Below are 18,129 nucleotides of genomic sequence, written 5' to 3'. Positions count from 1 at the left end.
CCATGACATATATATGGTTGTGTCTACTGCTTGGATTATGAAGAAGCTCCTTGTGAGGGTACTTGAGTGGGGAAAGTTTCTGAGCATACGATGCGTATACGTAATGTATCAGCATATTGTACATATGCTATGCATGTCAGCATCCACACTTGGTTGATCCATCCACGACAACTCATAGTATGCTAGTGAATTGATTGATCTAAAGAATTTATTTCGAGTTGCATACATTCACTCGGATGAAGTATGTCTTTGTAAGGGGAGTGCAGCCGTATACAGTTAATGCATACAGAGGTGAGGAGAAGGGTGGCCGAGGAGGAATATTCCCACTTCTTTCTTCCTCCGTAGTTTGATGCATGAAAGGTGGGGGGGATTTGAGGTCTTTGAGATGACCAGAAACGCTTTGCTTTGAATGGAAAGCAAGCTATTATTGGCGGAAGCAACTCACAAGAATATAACACCTCCACTTGCATCTCCATCCATCTCTCCTCACCTTTAACCCGACTTTAAAGCGTTTCTTCTTTCCCCCCCTTCTAACAAACCTTCTTCTTCTTTCTTACACCCCCTTTGAATCCTGCAATGTGTCCAGCCACTACGATCCAAGCCCAGAAGATGAAGATATGGATCGGAACTATATCTATGGAAAAGCTGGAGTTGGAGAGACAGAAACCAAGAACAATAATATATATATATATGTACTACACCAGGTCAATTCATTAGAGACACAAATCCTACTAGTTACAATCACATACTAACACAACCAAAGAATCAAACCCCGACATCAGTGCTCACACCTTCTTCTCCGTTCGTTCTATGAACATAGAAGACTTTGATCTGCGCGTATAATGGACAACCGGAACTCTATGTACAGTGAGGAAATCTAAGGACAAGGCCTGCACTCTCTGACAAATAAGACATGAGTGGCCTTGGGCAAATCAATGGATCCTAAAAATGGTGCTGCTAGCGCGCGTATATTACCAGGGGGCGCCTTCCGGGAATGGCTCAGAATCCGTAGTTTGTCCAGGGGTCGTCGAAGTCGTCGACGTAGTGCTTGGACACGACGGACGAGATCTCGGTGTTGTGGTCAGTGCTCAGTCCGGTGTCCTGCGAGGGACATCCCATGGATTGGTTCGAGTACTGCTCCACCTTGCAGTGCTTCCTTATGGCGGATGGTGCATCGTTGTCCGTAGTAGCGAAAGCCCCCATCGTTGCTTCGTCATGGTGCAAGTAGCCGGGATTCGCGGAACCCAGGAGCGAGTAGTAGGCGCTTTGCCGAGGGGGTTGAGCGTATAAAGCCGGGTTGTGAGGAAGTGGATTTGAGATCATCTGGTGGTGGTTCATGACCTGTTGATTCTCCATGGCCATCATGGCGGTGAAGCTGGGAGGAAGGGCTTTGAAGTCAAAGATCTGATCATTGTTGGTGAAGCTGGAACCAGGCCCCATCGTGTATTCCATGTGAGGGGGATCCATTAGGGGAGGCAAGGTGCCGGAGTCCAAAAGATCATCAGCATAAGAGTTGATCCTTTCCGTGCCAGGTGGTGGGCTTTTCTTCGGTCCTATGCTCTTGTGGAAGACCCTACACACGACCCATTCATCCTGCAATAATACAAATCTGATTTCTTTTAGATGTGGAACGAGCAAGAGAAGAATATGACAGAAGACGGAAGTTTACCTTTGCAGATTTTGGGAGATTTGGGAGAGAGTATTTGCCTTCGAGCCGGAATTCATGCATCACCCAGTTAGTCTTCTGCCCTTTGGGAGCTCTTCCTTTGTAGAAAACAAGGGTCTTCTTCATGCCAACCAGCACTCCCTTTCCCCTATAAATCTCCTTATCTTTTCCGGTGGCTTTCCAGTAGCCAGATTCGGTAGCCCTGTTGGTCCTCATGCCAGTCGGGTACTTCCTGTCCCGCTGGCAGAAGAAGTACATGTCCTTCTCTCCCATCTTAGCCTTGCCTGACACAAAATTAAGCAGCACACCCACGCGCACAAAGTTCAGCCAAGAGATCAAAAACAGGAGAGAAGGCATGGGAACGAATTAATCCGTGACATGAAGAAGAAGCAGCTTACTTGGAAGATCCCATGGCTCGCACCTGTTCAAGTCCACCTCTCCTATTGCTCTTGCAGTGAATCCATGGTTGATGATCTTTCGCGAGAGGTAGTGAGTGATGATCTCTTCATCCATGGGGTGGAATCTGAAGCCAGGGGGCAAGTCCATGCAGTCGTCCCCCTTGTCCAGCACCGGGACATCAGCCATGGTTGCACCTCCGAGCAAAGAGAAATCAGACAAGGTTGGAGACCCAAGGAGAAGGAAGGAAACAAAGGGAGAAAACACCCAAATTGCTGTGAATTCAAGGTGGATTTAAGAAAGAAAAGAATGGAATGGGGGGCGCGGAGGGGAGGGTTTAAATAGGAGGAGGATATCAAGGCCCGAGATCCGTGCAGCTCAAGGCACTTCCAAGAGAAGCCTCAATGGGAAGGGGTCCATCCAATTCTTAAATGCTGCTGTTATAGGCTTCCTTGCCCATATTATTCTTTTCCCCATTAAAAATACACCGAGTTTGTCGTGGTCTTCCTCTCCCCCTCCAACCTTTTCATACCTTTATCTTCGACTGTTATTTGTGCATGTGGTGTGGTTTCTAGGAATCTGCTGCTAGCTGACAAACAAGCCCCCCTCTGCACCTAGGAGCTGTTCCTGTGCTGTGTGGACCAGTGTTTGTGCCACTCATCTCGTGAATGCAACGACGGCGATGCAGCGTGACAACTGGTCGAAGAGGAGGGGGATGAATTAGGTGGGGTTGAAGATAAGGTGGAAACACCTCATGGCTACATGCAGCTGAACCCGACCACTGGAATCTTGGAGAAGATGAGGTAACAAGGTGTTTGCTCAGAGTAGGACTGCTCCACATTTGATGATACTCGAGATAAAGATGATATTGATGGCACATGGCTGAACACCTCAATCATTCTACCTCTCCTCCGGTAAAAGCTAAAAGCAAAAAATAATAATGTTGGATTTCCCTTTTTTCTTTTCATCGCGAGAGAAAATTAGAAGACGGAGGCGATCGATCCAAGTTAATTCATTTCATATGGTCATGTAATCTTCAAAGGATATCCAGAACAAAAGTGAAAATAAATAGCAATAAAAGTAATTTGACTGAAGAAGAGACCAACTGCAGGAGATCATCAAAGCCAGCAAGCTTTCACATCTCTGTAAAGAAATGCTTTAGATAATGGCGTGGGGCCCATGCTGAGCTGGAAGGGAGTAGGATCCACATATATTATAAGTCGCGTTGCAGCAGCAGCAACAGGTCAATCGATCGCACGCCTCGCCTCCGACGTGGCTCCTTATTAGTTAAGCTTATGATCGGTATAGATTTACTTGCAAGGCAACGGGCTGAGATTAACTTCCACAACACCTTTAAGTATATATCCATGTGCAGTGCGGGGGAAGCTAATCCTGAAGGCAACCATATGAGATGGCCAGAGAGAAGAGAGAAGAAGAAGAAGAAGAAGAAGAAGAGAGCAAATTGGCTAAATAACTCGATGTTAGGTGTTGACTTCATCATCACCTCTAATTCTACAATGATTAGTTAGTCAACGGCGAGCCAGGTCCAAGTTTAAATGCATGACACGGATTAGCCGATCCAAATTATGTCGAGACTGCTTCGTCTTCCTCTTTTTAAATTGAGACCTCAGTGTTGCTGTGCATCGGTAATGTGACATCAACAACCGTTACAGAGAGGCTGCAGTATAAGCTTGATTAGAAAACGAGATTAGCAGTACCCCTCGATCGGAATCGATGAGCAAATGGCGGCGCGTGGCGGCGGCGGCGATGGTATCCTTGCGAGATGCTCGGCATGACGTGGACTTGCAAGCTGGAGCTCCACATGGCGGGGACCGGTTTAGACGAGAAGATTCGGATTAGACTAGCGATTAGAGTCGAAAAGAAGCTTTCGCTGACAAGTGCTCGTTAATGATGGTAATTAATTCCTTTAATACCGTAATGATGTGGGAGACTTTGTGGTGTGGCCAAATATACGAGTGGATTATTATTATTTATTTATTTATTTATTTATTTATTTATTTATTATTATTATTATATTTTAATTGAATCTTGGAGTGCAATACTGGAATGACACATGGCGAACCGCGAGTCACGGGGGTGCCGGCCAAGTCTCGGGCACGTGCGTCTTCGTGCCCTAAACCCATTCTGCCCAATGCCCATGAGATGTACCGATTACTTGTGGGATACAGACCTCATCGTGGTGACAAGAGGCTGTAGAGCCACTCCAATACTAAATAATGGAGCCTCACATGTGGAGTCACAAGTGATGATGTCCGGACAACAAGGAATTACAATACGTTTGGCTTCATAGGCATCGTCAACTGCACCAATCATTGGTGCATAGTTTTTTGTCTGATGTGATTGTACGCATGGCCTTCAACTCGAAACAGTCACATCAATACACAGCTTAACAGTGAGGCCTTATCATCATCTCTATGCCTTCAAGGAAACCATCTTCTTGGGTTGATCTCTTCCTACTCAATATGGAGGGCAAGGTTGTGTTGCTTCGGAAGACTGCAATAGCTGTCTCTTGCATATGAATCTGTGCTAGTTGGCATCATGATCTTCAATAAATTTGAGATGCCCATACTATCCCACGTATGATCTTAAATGCCTAGTGTTAAATCTTGCTTCCTGCGACTTACTAGGATTCAAGGATGTCGATCGTGTGAGAGAAAGAGCAGGGAGATTACAGGGAGAGGGAAGAATATTGTGAGTTTATGTGGTTCGAATCACACTACTCTATCCCAAGAGATTGTAAATGATTTTAGACAAGAATGTTAGGCACCGTGAACATGAGTAGTGTTAGTTAACAAAGGTATTGTGACTGATGAGTCAGCACGATTAGGCCCACGTGCCGACGTCGAAAACTTCTGGTGGGAATACGAGGGTTGACTTTCCAAGGTCCGTCGACCTCGAGCTTCGTTTGTGGGAAGATGTGTTCGCTCGTCTCTTGGATAGATGGCGACCTTTCTTACCACGCAGGCTCCTCTTTGGAACGGGAGACGAGACTGGCACCTGTCGGATCCGAGCTACTGGGTCGCCCTCCTCTGCATATTGGGAGACGACTTCGGGGTGAAGGTGCCTGCGGCTTGATGACGACCACCTCCTTGCAAAAAGGCCTTCGTCGGGTGTGTCCGAACTTTGGCCCCTCCGACGAGCAAGATAGATTGGTTTTTTCTCTTTTCTTCCTCCTCCCCCTTTTTCTAGATCTCTTCGGGAGTATTTATACCTGCGTGCGGGAATTGGTCGGGCCCTGGTCCAGCATGATCGTTGACTCTGGGAGCGGAACAACTTCTCTAACGAGATAACGTCTTCAAGGGTGCTTGAGCGGCGTCAGACGACACTGCCCTAACGTTAGACGGTATCGCCCCCAGCTCTTAGGATGGTCAGGCTGCACAGTCGCACCGTTGGAGCTTGACGTGACGAGCACCCCGCGCTTCTAGAGGCGTACGGTATTACGTCGGTCTGCAGCGTCTGTCGATGGTTCACGTAGGCCAAAATACGCCCTATCAAGTAGGTACTCCACATTTCAGCCAAGATAGCAACGCTTGTTGATAGGGCTAAGATGGAAGCAACAGATGAAGCTTTCGTTGTCGACCAAGAACAATGACACCTGGACCAAGATGGAGGCATTCAATGCTGTAACTTAATATCTGTTCCACATAGGTTATGGTTGGTATACATCTCCCGTGAGAGATGCAGCAAGAGACATTATTAGGTCAAATTGGAGTAACTACTGCACTTGGACGGATGCGTCTTCTTTGTCCAAGTCGAGCAGACACCCATGTCCTCGAGACATCAATGGCGAAAGGAACGGTGTCCGCTGCAAGCGTGTACGAGCTCGAGCAGCTCAACTACTCATCTTCTAATTAACTGTTGTCCTTGGACTCAGCTGCAGCTTGACCGGCGTTATAAACGTGCTGGTTTAAACGAGTACCGGATCGAGATGGAACGTTTGTTGGCTCTCAAATCTGAACTCTTCAGGTCTCAGCTGATCAATAGTTCCTGTGATATACGTCGTGTATGAGGTTATGGATAGCCAAATCCCAACTCTTCAGGTCTCAGCTGATCAAGAGTTCCAGTGATATACGTTTTGTCTGAGGTTCTGGAGAGCCGGCACTGCTTGCATTTGCTGTTCTTCAGTGTTGCTGATCGAGATCAAGCGAGAAGATGTATTTACTCAAGCAATGCAGCATTTTCACATCCTTGGAATTTTAGCATCTGTCTATGGAACTCTAATTAGCAGATGCTAATTACGATTAGAGAGTTAATTTGAGTAAGAAATATATAGAAACCACCTTATCAGTCCCCTCATCATCTCTTCGATAAGTTTAGTTTAAGCTTTGGATTGGATTAAGACAGAACTAGAATGTGGGTTGGACTTCGAGTTCAAGTAGGCCAAATTGGGGATGAGTTTCTATGTTGGACCTCGAACTGTTGCTCATAGGAAAACCGATGACAAAAGATAGCAAACCTGAGTTGAACGAGTCAATTCGTTGATTATATCTCACCTTTCCTTGATGTATTTTTAACTGTCAACTCACACATGCAGGAATTCATAGACATCACCCTCACCTGCTAAAGAACAGTCGAGGTAGGGATAGCAGCCTCCGCCCACGGGTGGGTGATGCCAATTCCGATCGAGGGCTTGGACCTGTGAAGGAGGACTTTTCAGACGCACCAGCGGCTGAACCCTTTGACTGAGACCATCGCGGCTCTCCGGTGGTCAAAGCGATGGAAGAATCCAGAGAGTGACAGGTGGCATGCAGGGCCTATTTCCTTCGAAACACCAGCATCTTGGATGCACACAAAACCATAAGCAGTGACATCACAGGATGCATTCAGCATTGCTGATGCTTACTGTTCCATGTCCCAAGTTCCTCTTAGCTGTCTGGATAAGAACAAGCGGTATCTTTTTCAAGGAAGTCAAAAAAAGCATGATTTTTTCTTTTTGAAAATTCAGTTGATTTAAAATTAGGTATTCTTTTTGAAAAGATCATCCATTTTATTTATTATTATTTTTTTGTAAGGTGATTTTCCTTAAAAAATTATAACTAATAAAAATACTATAATTAGCATATAAGACAAGTTTTTTTTTTCTAATATCCTTACTCTCAAACCAATAATAATACATATTTGAAGCTCCATCAAAGATGATAAGTTAATTTATATCTAAAAACTATAACAGGCATACATTTTAAATTTTTTTTTTATTTTTTAAATCAATCAAAATATAATTTTGAAACATCATAAATGATAAAAATAATAATTTATATTGTATTTTATCGTATTTTAAGATGTTATAATTGAACTGATTTGAAATGTCCGACCAAGGATATAAATTTGAAATTGATAGATAGTGAGACACTAACAAAAAAAAAGAAAAAAACACTAGTCGAGAAAAATCAGTAGCTTTTCCCATAAATTAGCCCTTTAAAATTCTATATCATTAGCTCCTGATATTATATATATATATATTTATATAAGTAATTCGACAGCCGCATGCGTCGGCGGCCGCCGCCATTTGCGGTGGCAAGACGGCTATTGCAAACCCAGCACGTGCAAAACAGAGAGGGGGAAGCATACCCAATGACGTCATCATGGTAGCAACGACATGTCGATGCCGGTGTTTTGAACCCGGATATTCCATCGACATCTCCATCGGCCGAGTCCATGGCTTTGACCACACCGTTCTGCCCCAACCGACTTCCCACCCATTTGGCGCCACGAACCTTCCTCGCACCACCCTCGCCATCTCCTCTCTCGACATGCGTCCGCCCTGCACAAATTCCAAGAGACGAGTCCAACATGTTGGGCTCGTGCGCATCCAAACACCCTCACGTATTTAAATACCGTGTCGACCTAAATCAACGCCTAAATCGAGCAAGCAAAAGCTTCTTCAGGGATCGGGGCGGACGATACAGGTGTTGGATCCATAAGAGCTGCGGCCGGAGACATGGGCGTGATGGGCAGAGAAAGAGACGCGGAGGCCGAGCTGAACCTGCCGCCGGGGTTCCGGTTCCATCCCACCGACGAGGAGCTCGTCGTCCACTACCTCTGCCGCAGGGCCGCCGGCCAGCGCCTCCCCGTGCCGATCATCCGCGAGGTCGATCTCTACAAGTACGACCCCTGGGACCTTCCAGGTAGGTTATCATCACATCAGATCGAACAGTTAGGATGCAAACGTCGATCTGGATTTTAATGCATCAAACACCTTCCATGCATCTCGAATCACCTTCTGGTGTTCTGAATTGTGCAGAGATGGCGTTGTTCGGGCAGAGGGAATGGTACTTTTTTACGCCGAGGGATCGGAAGTACCCGAACGGCTCGAGGCCGAACAGGACAGCCGGAAGAGGGTACTGGAAAGCAACAGGGGCCGATAAGCCCGTCTCGCCGCCGGGCAGTCGGCCTCTCGGGATCAAGAAAGCTCTGGTGTTCTACCAAGGGAAGGCGCCCAAAGGAGTCAAGACCGATTGGATCATGCATGAGTACCGACTCGCCGACACCGATCGATCAGCGAACAAGAAGGGCAGCAGAAGGGTATTGTCTCAGACTCACGCAAGTACTACTTTCTCGATCTCTGGCAGGCCCTAATTGATCGGATTTCCTGTACTGCAGCTGGATGATTGGGTGCTCTGCCGCTTGTACAACAAGAAGAACAACTGGGAGAAGACGCAGCAGAAGAAAGCGGTGGCAGCATCCTTTGGGAGAACAATGGACTCCTTCGTGGCTACTGATGACACGAGGTCAGATAGTCTCTGGACTACAGAATCAGATATAGAACACGATGCGTCGCTCGAATTCGGCGATCCGTGTCAACCCGGAAGCAACCCATCTCAGGCTTCTGTAGGACTTCATCATGGGAGAGCCGCCACTGTTAGTAGCAACTTTCAAATTGTGGAAGGAATGAAAGAAGAGGCTGATGATTGGTTCACGGACTTGAATCTGGATGAGTTCCAGGGTGCTTTGGCAGCAATTGGACCTACCACATCAGTTGCTGATATTTCAGACCAGGATTACTACAGTTCAATATTAGGTTCTCCTTATCTCAATCAGAGCCAAATCAACATGCCACCATTTTGGAGCTAAAGAGGGCCAAATCAACAAGACCGTGTGTGTATGTGTTAATATAGTAGTCGGAACTCTCAAGCACTTGGGGCTCAAAGCACCTTGAGATAACAACTTCAAGTTGTAACATGGCAGTAGCATCAGATTCATTTGTTTGTTTGTATTCTTCTCATTTTAGAAGTGTATCAGTAGGAGGAAAAAAAAGGCTGGTGAACATGCAACATCAGCCTGGTCATAGAATGTGTTTTACTTGCTGCTAAAAGAGTTGATAACATTACAAAGTTTAACTTTGGTTTAGTGTTATCAACAGTGTATAAGTTAAATTGTTTCATTTATATAGAATGCTTAATCAAAGACAATTGCCTCCAGAACTAACTCATTGTATAAATGCTCTCTAGGAGAACGCGTAGCTTGAAGATTATTATATCCCTAATAAAAGATTTTTGTTTTGGAAATGACTGTTCTCCCCCATGAATGAGAATTTGGAGTTTGTTAAGTTACCTAGTAGAGATTTGGAGTAATTTTGTTTTAATTTGCATCACACTGAAATAAACTTCACAAATTACAACGAAAAAAATGACAAGGATTGAAACTTATGATGCACCAAATGTCAGGTGAAGTATGGCACTCACATACATGCACAAGAGACAATACAACAGATATATGCAAGATATTGGGTAGAAACCAATAGGACATTATGTACTTCTGATAAGGTCTGAATCACAAAATGGCAATCTCATCTCAGCACCGAATACAAAATGTAAAATGAATGGTCAGTGCAAGTACCTGTAAATTGCAGTCCTCCCTCCCTCTGTGGTTTACTAATTGAAGAGCAATCAAATTCTAGGCAAAATTGCGATGGAGAATGCTCCCTCAGTTGCCCTTAATCCCAAAGCAAAGCAGCAGGAGTAGCAATGAACCTGAGGTTAATCAGATTTGCTGGGGCTCCAAAACTGGAGCAGAATATCCGAATCATCGAAGCAGTTGGTGGACCATGTACAAGGGACTCTATCTATGGTGTTGATGCAACTTCGATGGCACTACCCAGAGGCCATGCTGCCTCAACAAATGCATCACCATACTTCACCTTCTTTACCAGAGTGATCTCTTGGTATGGGTCCAGACCTGTGTCAGATCACAAAAGAAAGGTAAGTAAGATTGCTGGAAGTGACACAACATTAAACAACAGCATCATTAGTTTCAACGCACCAAATCCATCGACCAGCAATGTGAACTGGTATACAAGATCCATGCACAGGTAAGGAAGATTGTCGTCTTGGACACGAGGATAGGTGGCTTTTGCTTTCTCCACATTTAGTTTGCAAGCACGCTTTGCAACAACCTTGAACTCTGCTGGTTTGACCTTGGCAACTGGCACCTTGTGATCTACAAAACCAGCCTGAGGTGACACATACAATTACAGTTAGACACAGAAGCAATATGCACAAATGAAAATATTGGTTGAAAGGACAAAACAGTGAACCAGGCAGAAGGAACCAAAAACGGCAATACCTCAACAGCTCTATCAAAGAAAAAGGATGCTACAAAGAGATTTCGCTGCCCATCTCCACCTCCGCCGTTCCAGACACCACCAAATGTACACTTCATGTGGGTACACGTTGGTTCATCAACTTTGAGAGCTTTAATAGTGTCACTCCTGCACTTGGAATAACTAGCACCAGAAGGTGAAGCAACAGCTTTGTATTCCTTCTCCCCATATTTATATGATCCTTACACAAAAACAAAAACATACATATATTAAAATTGATATATTCCCATTTAAATGGCAAAAGCAAATAAATGGTGGTCCAAGTGACCAGGGTTTAAATAACAAAAACAGTTTCCCCTCTTGGATAGATAAGGTTGTGTGTTTTAATTCTCTCGAACCCCCATTGGCAAGGGCCTCATGATGTAAATAAATATTGACATGTAGATTCAAAATTATGCACTAAACATAAGACTGAGAAAGTAATTATGAGAAACTTTTATGACCAGTATCAGATGCAAAGAAAATAGATTAACAAGATCACTGCAGCTCTCTCGGTTGTCTATATTTTAGACAGATAATTCTGATTGGTTGCTGTTGTAATGCAGAAATAACTGCAAAGGATTAAAAATATTTAACATGTTGATGAATGAAACGCTAAAAGTTGTCACCAAATATATTTATTATCCAATGAACACTAGTTTCTACTGCTGCTTGCACGGTACTAAACATATAAATTCATGGATTCTAATAGGGGTCTCCAAGCATTAATAGTTTCTTCTTTATGGCATGCAATGAACAAATCTAAATGGTATTACTTTCTCTTGGCTATTTTCATGGTTATAAGAGAGATGGTCATCAGACAACTGAGAGATGGAAATGGTTCAGATCAACTGTGGAATGAAGTGTGTGGAAATTATAAACAAAAAGCAATAGGCAACACCTGAATAAAAGATGGCAGACAATTTAGAGGACCATCTGAAAATGCAAAACATTTTTTTTTATTCTCTAGTTTTCTTGGGATGTGTACATAAACTTCCTATAGGAAGACATCCAACAAAAATGTGAAATAAATGACTGCATTAAGTCAAGAACATTACAAAAGAATTATGGATATACTAGGAAGGATTGAGCATGGGAAGAGTACTCTCAAACATACCATTATAACCATCCAAAATACATTTACTATTACCATCAGCAGCCTTCAGTATTTCTGCACGAACGGCTAGCAGACCATAGTGCAAGTAACTACAAAGGCAGTAAGTCAATCAGGTGCACATTTTGGAACACTGGAAAATGCTAGTCTGCTTTATGATTAACTCCTAAATTGACCACAAGAACAGCCAGCATATGAATCTTGAAAAACAATACAACATTTATGAACCTTACCCAAAAGATGATTTACCATATAACAGTCTAACTCCAAAAAGAACTAGAAGATGTCCTCACAGTTGGACAAAAAATGTCACCTGTGGACATAAAGGTGATAGCTTGTTCCTTTTAGAAATAGCTGTTGCACATAAGAATGTTCTTCATTTGAGATTTTTGGAGCATTTGCAGCATCATTTTCTGAAATAGCATAAGCCATTTGAACAGATCCACCCCCTAGATCAACAACTCCGACTGTGTCCCAGTACGACTTTCCTAGTTTCCCCAAGAGATAATTAATAGTGACCTATACATGAATAGTTTTCATGAGAAAATAAGCATAAGACATTAAAATAAGAATGACCCGTCAACCAAAAACCATTATCTTGATATTCAGATGGTGAGCAGCAATTGAGATAGTAGGAAATAAATAAAATCTGGAAAAGTAAAACACAAATTAAAGACAAAAGAACATTGAGAGGAGTAAAATTATATATATATATATATATATATATATATATATATATATATATATATTTTCGACTCAGGACGTGAGAATGTATCACTAGCTTGATTTTAGAGTTCTTTACTACCCCACTGATAGGGAATATTCCGACGCCACCCATGCACTGATAGCTGGCAGCCACCAAGGAGCCGATGTGGGGGATGTGCCTGGCGAGTGTCCGGAGAAAGCACAGCCAGCTCGACAGACGACGTACAGCCGACTCCGTGCCGCCCGGAGTCGCACAGGTCAACGCCGCACAACGAGGGACTGGACACGTCGTCAAGAGCATACGGGCCGACCCCTTGCATAGTTGCACCGGATGAAGCATCGGTGCCATTAACGACCCGCGTACAACAGAGTTGTCGCCACAAGTATAAATACTGATACCCTGGCCTGAGGAAAAGGGGGGAATCTTTTTCGCTACTAAGACCATGTGCTAACTTAAACATTTGAGGGGTCGAGTCGAGAATCCCCCTCCCGACGTCGACCAGTCGTGCAGGATCTCGGTGTGGACGAAGCTAATCAAGCTCCACCTCGGGTCGGCCACAAAAATGCGACAGACACTCGAGAGCCAACCCCCCGGCCCAACCTTACTCCTCCGGCCTCTTTGCCCAAGAATCCATGTGGACAACCTTGCGCTGTCGGGACATAACACCCATGAATAAGACTAAGGCGGTAGAAAATTAGGCCAATATTAGCCAAAACAGCACAAAGGTCCAATGTGCATTCTGTATCACTATGTCAAAAGTATGCTACAACCCTTTCTCAGAAAGCTTTCAATATGCCTAGTTTACTTATTACTAAGTCCAAATTTCCACTGATAACTATTGAAATATCAATGGTCCAAAGATGAGCATAGTTCAAAATTCTTAAAGCCGTCATTCATGGTAGGCCCCAACATATGGCTGTCGGAATATGACACTAAAAATGAAAAACTAAAAGAATTGTTGTAACAATTCTTGGATCAAAATAATCCATATCTTGCTTAAGTTGTATTAGATGTCATATCAGAAAGGGCTATGTTCATTCCATTTGCAGGCCTGCCCCCACATACTACGAATGAAAGTTTTATTTTCATCTCATGATTTCTTGGAGTGTCTTTCAAAGTGATGAAGGTTAGATGGATCTCAGCTGGATGATTTAGAGTTCTTTTGATTGATAGGTTGGCTAGTAACTAAAGACAAGCATTTAAGTATCTATGGTCTGGCAACAACAGCCATAAAGATCCATCTTCCTGTGTACTCTTGTAGATAAAGAAGATCCATCTGAGTGATGTAAAATTGTGTTTCATGAGTTCCATTAGTTTGTTGCTATTTCACTGTTATTTTGCAAAGTTTCACAATTTTATGCATGGAAGATTATGGATAGGTCAACCCTAAGATTTTTCCAACAAATATGTGTACTACAGAAGGAAGATATGTATCTTTTATCTCAATTCAGTTTGATGAACTGACTTTCGTCTTATAGACATATTAAATCATTGAACATTTGATTAATCAACATTATTTCTAGGATAGCTCATCAACTTGCAAGATATCTGAGGTATGTGTAATTGCACAATCTAAGAGTGAAGTAGAATTATGATTAGGAGTTCAATAAATCATAGTTCATCATGAGTTAGAAAGTTCTTTTTGTTCACTTTGCCATGATAAAATGTGCAAGGCCTGAGCATGCATTTTAGATTTTCCATAGTTATACAACACCAATTTCAACAGGAAGTACTGGTATAGTTAGAACAGAAACAAAGTTTTGGCTTGCCATAATTTAGCAAGAATAAACTTGTTGCCGGACAATTAGGCCTCATCATGTTTGCAGCCAATAAGAGTAAATTATTGCATTTAGCACGCAAGAAGTAAAAGGCAGCAAAGAAAAGTTTTAGTGATGGACTTTTTTTCCCTGTTGACACCAATTTGACTGAGCAGTCAACATTTTCATCTTTAATAATTATATATGAGGCAATAAAATTAGGTAATTCCACATAAATATACAGACCATAAAGCATAAGTTCAAGTATATACCCACTGAAAGGCACCTTCCTGAGTTCCATCTAGAACAGTCACCCAATCTGACTGGAACTTTAGTGAGCTCTTCTGCCGCAGGAGATCTCTAACCTGCAGAAGATAAGGTTGACATGGAAAAACAAAAATACAAGTAGAAGCAAGAGCTAAAATGTCTCTTACAAGAACCTCACCGCTTGCAGAATTTGTTCAGCTGTTACAGCTCCTAAAGCTCTCAAACCTGCTGTAGCCTGCATAAGCATCATATGTAGACAGCCATGAACAAGAGTATGTGTGCAGTTCATATTACAATTGTTCTGTAGGCTCCAATAGCCTCAATATGGTTTACCCCAACTCTGACAGGTGTTGTTCGTCGCAACTCTACTGGAATAACACTTTCAGCTTTCTCTAATAAAGGAACAAGTGAATTTGCGGCCTCCTGAGGATTCTTGGCATAGAAGCTCAAGCCTGGTGTTCGCTGCATGCATGACAAACAGAAATGAGAAGATACCCAAATTCCTCAGTCCGTGAATAAGAAAAATATAGCTTCTTTAATGGCTAATTAACTTTTTAAAGGACTAATTCCTTGCGTATTCAGAACATACAAGAACATTGTCACATATTTGGAAAATAAAAGGTTGCAAATTTTCAGTAACTACCTTTATAATGTAAAAGATCAATGTTAATTTTTAGATGCAAAAGAGGAACTATTTATATACCATCCATGACAAATTTATTAGGTGATATGGGCTCATGTCATTCTTCTCATAATTCTTTATTTAGACTATTTTAGTTCATTTGCATATATGATTACACGGTGCAAATTTAATGGATGAGGTGAAATATAATCAACTTTTAGAAAATTGCTAGTTTTAGAACTTAAACTTTACGCTTATATTTTACCCTATATCAAACTTGTGATTAGATACTGTCAGGCACCATTCTAATGAGTGATGTTATAGTTCAGATGAAAATATGTGTCATATACTATAGACATTTACTCGTCATTCTTAGAATAATCATCTCCTGCACTAATAGAAGATTCAGATCAAACAGAGAATGATGGTTTATCCATATACACCACAAATATAGAAAAAGTTTCACCATCAAGGTGGTCCATAATAAAACTTGGTTTATACAAGTTTAAACCCAACTAAGTCATCTTAAAACAAGCATTCTAATATATAAAGAATTTGATGATGATTATCCAAGTCCCTGTTTCTCCTGTAATGCACTGAAAACAGATTTAAAAATCTTTGTTCTTCCTAGTCAGGAAAATTGGCTTACTTTTCAATTAAAATTCTTTGGGATTCTACTAATTTATGCTCTTAGCATGGCAAGTATATTAATGGGCCAATTTTCTACTAAGTTAAAAATGAATATTGATGAGGACGTTTACAACCACGTTGATGAGCAGACAACAGGTAGACTTAAATGACCGGGGGAAAATTTGATCACAACAATTTACATTTTTAGACTCAGGGTCAAATTGAAGAAACTTTTGGTTTAGGATTTAAGTTTCCAGTTTGGACATCATACAGGGATCATCTCTCTCATTAAACCTGTTTGTGTCTAGGAGGATTCCCACCTGAACCAAGTGACAGAAGGCAGCAGATGGAATAGGCATAGTTACATTTATTGCTTGTCACTCATCCATGGCGCTGGTTGAGGGTTTATGATGGTACTGAAATTCCATAACCTAAAAAGGAAAATATTCGGTTACTCCAATACTACTAATTGAAACATTATTCACCACAACATCAACCTACATAAAATCTCAAGTCAGAAATATGCATTGCAATCTCATAAAGAAGACACCTCTTAACTTACTATACTACAAAATTAGATGCATCCTTATTCATGGAATGTGAATTTTATGAAACTAATGGAGAATTTGTTTATGATAAGATAATTTTTCCCTGTCTTCAGAATAACCAATCATCAGAATCTATCCACAGCATAATAACGCAAACAATGTGATGCCGACTTGCTTTTGGTTTCAGATCAAAATAGTAAGTTTCAGTACAAGAAGAAGCTAAATGATGATAATTCCATAACCTATTGCTCAGATTTATAAACTAAATACCAGGAAATTACTGGAATCAAATAATGGCTCCAGTCATATCCATACCTGTTCGAAGAGCTCGATTTCCTTGCCGATACTCAGCAGATCAAGATTCACGTCAAAGCAGTACACGTGAACCCTACTCCCCGAACTCCCCGCGTCGAAGATAACAGCATAGCTCTTCGATCCCAACTCCCCGCCGCCGCTACCGACGCCACCTCCACCTGGAGCCGTCTTCCGCCCGGAGGAGACAATGGGGGAGGGGGCGCGGGGCATGAGGAACAGAACGAAGGAAACAAGCAGAAGAGGAACGGAGAAGACGAGGATGACGCCGCGGAAGCGGTGGATCCGGTCGGGGAGGGACTCCTGGCGCACCCGCCTCATCCTGGCATCGAAACCAGTGTCGGAGGGGACGGGGGAGAGTTCCGCCGCAGACGGCGACCGGTACCGTATCTGACCATTGGACGGCGCCGGGGCTGGCGGCTTTAGCGGGGTCTCCTGCCGCGGCTCCAGCTTTCTCTAGAGATGAATCAACGGAACAAGGGGAAGCGATCGAGAAAGAGAGAAGAAATCTTCGAAACGACGAGGAGATCAATCGCCCTCTTTCCCCCTTCTCGATGGCAACCGAGGAAAGCAAGGAGCAGAGGAGAGTGCCGTTGGTTAAGACTCATAATACTTTGTATGGGCAAGAAATGTGTGGGACCCAGTGATATGTAAAGTTAAGTGAGTCTCTGCGGAAATATTTATGACCCACGCGTGGGGCTTACGCGTATGGCTGACGTGATGAGAACAGGCGTTGGTGGCCGTCGGATTAGCGAACGACCGACCGAATTGCCCCCGAGCCATCAGGTGGTGATATGGTTCCTCGCAGACCTTTGGGCCCCCGCTTCGATTTTATCCAATCAAAAGGCACGTAGTTGTGACAGGTAGACCTAATCGGGTAGGAAAACCATCGTGATTGGTTCGTTGCAACCCGTCCCCATCCATCTCTCGCCATCCGACACCGACCTTCATTTTTCTCATCTTCCTTGGAGACAGCAGCCTCCCAACCCAGCACAGCGACTTCTATAAGAGGGATTTCGTCGAACAGAACGGGGGCATTGGAAGCTATGCGATACTGATCAGTTCCCGGACCAAATCATGGTGTTTGAGTCCTGCTGAGGGCCGGCCCGTTGCTTCCACGGAGGCTGCTTGTGTGGTTGCATGTTGATGTCAGACGAAGGCTCGAAATCAGTGGTCATGGAACCCTTCATTTCGCCTTTAACTGATTGGAGTCGTGGTCTTCATCGGCTTCTTACGGTCTCTAACCATGTCAGACATTACCACAAACACCGAACAACGTAATCTTCATCGAGTATGGATGGCATTTTATGTATATTATATATAATATACTCAAAATGTACCGTGTTTTGAAAGCCGAACTAAACTGATCAACATCGTTTCCGTTTGTAATTTTGGTTTCTTGTCTATTTGATACCAAATCTGACCCATGAAATGTAATTATACAATCACTTATAATTCAATTTACCAAAATCGTCTCATCAAATCTCTGCAAGAGAGTATGTTTACCATCTG

General features: G+C 43.0%; 3 protein-coding genes across 4 annotated transcripts; 1 reads left to right on the top strand and 2 right to left on the bottom strand.

The window, feature by feature from the left end:
- Nucleotides 1-651: 651 nt before the first annotated feature.
- LOC103984195 (NAC domain-containing protein 87) lies at nt 652-2,379 on the bottom strand. The gene is made up of 3 exons (XM_009401648.3): nt 2,065-2,379; nt 1,670-1,950; nt 652-1,593 (listed from the first exon to the last, which is right to left on the bottom strand). Exons 1-3 carry the CDS (start codon nt 2,249-2,251, stop codon nt 1,000-1,002), a joined length of 1,062 nt encoding a protein of 353 aa, XP_009399923.2. The 5' UTR covers nt 2,252-2,379; the 3' UTR covers nt 652-999.
- Nucleotides 2,380-7,900: 5,521 nt separating this feature from the next.
- LOC103984194 (NAC domain-containing protein 68) lies at nt 7,901-9,492 on the top strand. The gene is made up of 3 exons (XM_009401647.3): nt 7,901-8,208; nt 8,325-8,605; nt 8,684-9,492. The coding sequence occupies exons 1-3, from the start codon at nt 8,022-8,024 to the stop codon at nt 9,152-9,154; spliced, it is 939 nt and encodes a 312-aa protein (XP_009399922.2). The 5' UTR covers nt 7,901-8,021; the 3' UTR covers nt 9,155-9,492.
- A 303-nt stretch (nt 9,493-9,795) lies between these two features.
- LOC103984193 (probable apyrase 2) lies at nt 9,796-17,187 on the bottom strand. Of its 2 annotated transcripts, XM_018826312.2 has the most exons (10): nt 16,621-16,758; nt 16,078-16,188; nt 14,839-14,967; nt 14,684-14,740; nt 14,511-14,603; nt 12,089-12,294; nt 11,779-11,867; nt 10,646-10,863; nt 10,343-10,532; nt 9,796-10,258 (listed from the first exon to the last, which is right to left on the bottom strand). In XM_018826312.2, exons 2-10 carry the CDS (start codon nt 16,114-16,116, stop codon nt 10,146-10,148), a joined length of 1,134 nt encoding a protein of 377 aa, XP_018681857.2. In that variant the 5' UTR covers nt 16,117-16,188; nt 16,621-16,758; the 3' UTR covers nt 9,796-10,145. The 2 variants fall into 2 exon arrangements, with proteins under 2 accessions (XP_018681857.2, XP_009399920.2); XM_009401645.3 differs by lacking the exon at nt 16,078-16,188 and having other exon boundaries at nt 16,621-17,187.
- Nucleotides 17,188-18,129: the final 942 nt, after the last annotated feature.

The sequence above is a fragment of the Musa acuminata genome, chromosome BXJ2-5 (assembly GCF_036884655.1).
Source record: "Musa acuminata AAA Group cultivar baxijiao chromosome BXJ2-5, Cavendish_Baxijiao_AAA, whole genome shotgun sequence".
Taxonomy (NCBI): domain Eukaryota; kingdom Viridiplantae; phylum Streptophyta; class Magnoliopsida; order Zingiberales; family Musaceae; genus Musa; species Musa acuminata.
This window is presented reverse-complemented; position numbering and strand designations above follow the sequence as displayed.

What these genes read in the sequence shown, in the direction of transcription:
- LOC103984193 (XM_009401645.3), bottom strand. Translation starts at nt 16,938, where the DNA reads ATGAGGCGGGTGCGCCAGGAGTCCCTCCCCGACCGGATCCACCGCTTC. An exon ending in CTGAACAAATTCTGCAAGCG is followed by an intron (nt 14,604 to 14,683) that starts GTGAGGTTCTTG and finishes TATCTTCTGCAG; the next exon opens with GTTAGAGATCTCCTGCGGCA. An exon ending in TATTTTGGATGGTTATAATG is followed by an intron (nt 10,864 to 11,778) that starts GTATGTTTGAGA and finishes TTTTTGTGTAAG; the next exon opens with GATCATATAAATATGGGGAG.
- LOC103984195 (XM_009401648.3), bottom strand. Translation starts at nt 2,251, where the DNA reads ATGGCTGATGTCCCGGTGCTGGACAAGGGGGACGACTGCATGGACTTG. An exon ending in CGAGCCATGGGATCTTCCAA is followed by an intron (nt 1,951 to 2,064) that starts GTAAGCTGCTTC and finishes ATTTTGTGTCAG; the next exon opens with GCAAGGCTAAGATGGGAGAG. An exon ending in ATCTCCCAAAATCTGCAAAG is followed by an intron (nt 1,594 to 1,669) that starts GTAAACTTCCGT and finishes GTATTATTGCAG; the next exon opens with GATGAATGGGTCGTGTGTAG.
- LOC103984194 (XM_009401647.3), top strand. Translation starts at nt 8,022, where the DNA reads ATGGGCGTGATGGGCAGAGAAAGAGACGCGGAGGCCGAGCTGAACCTG. An exon ending in CGACCCCTGGGACCTTCCAG is followed by an intron (nt 8,209 to 8,324) that starts GTAGGTTATCAT and finishes TGAATTGTGCAG; the next exon opens with AGATGGCGTTGTTCGGGCAG. An exon ending in ACAAGAAGGGCAGCAGAAGG is followed by an intron (nt 8,606 to 8,683) that starts GTATTGTCTCAG and finishes CCTGTACTGCAG; the next exon opens with CTGGATGATTGGGTGCTCTG.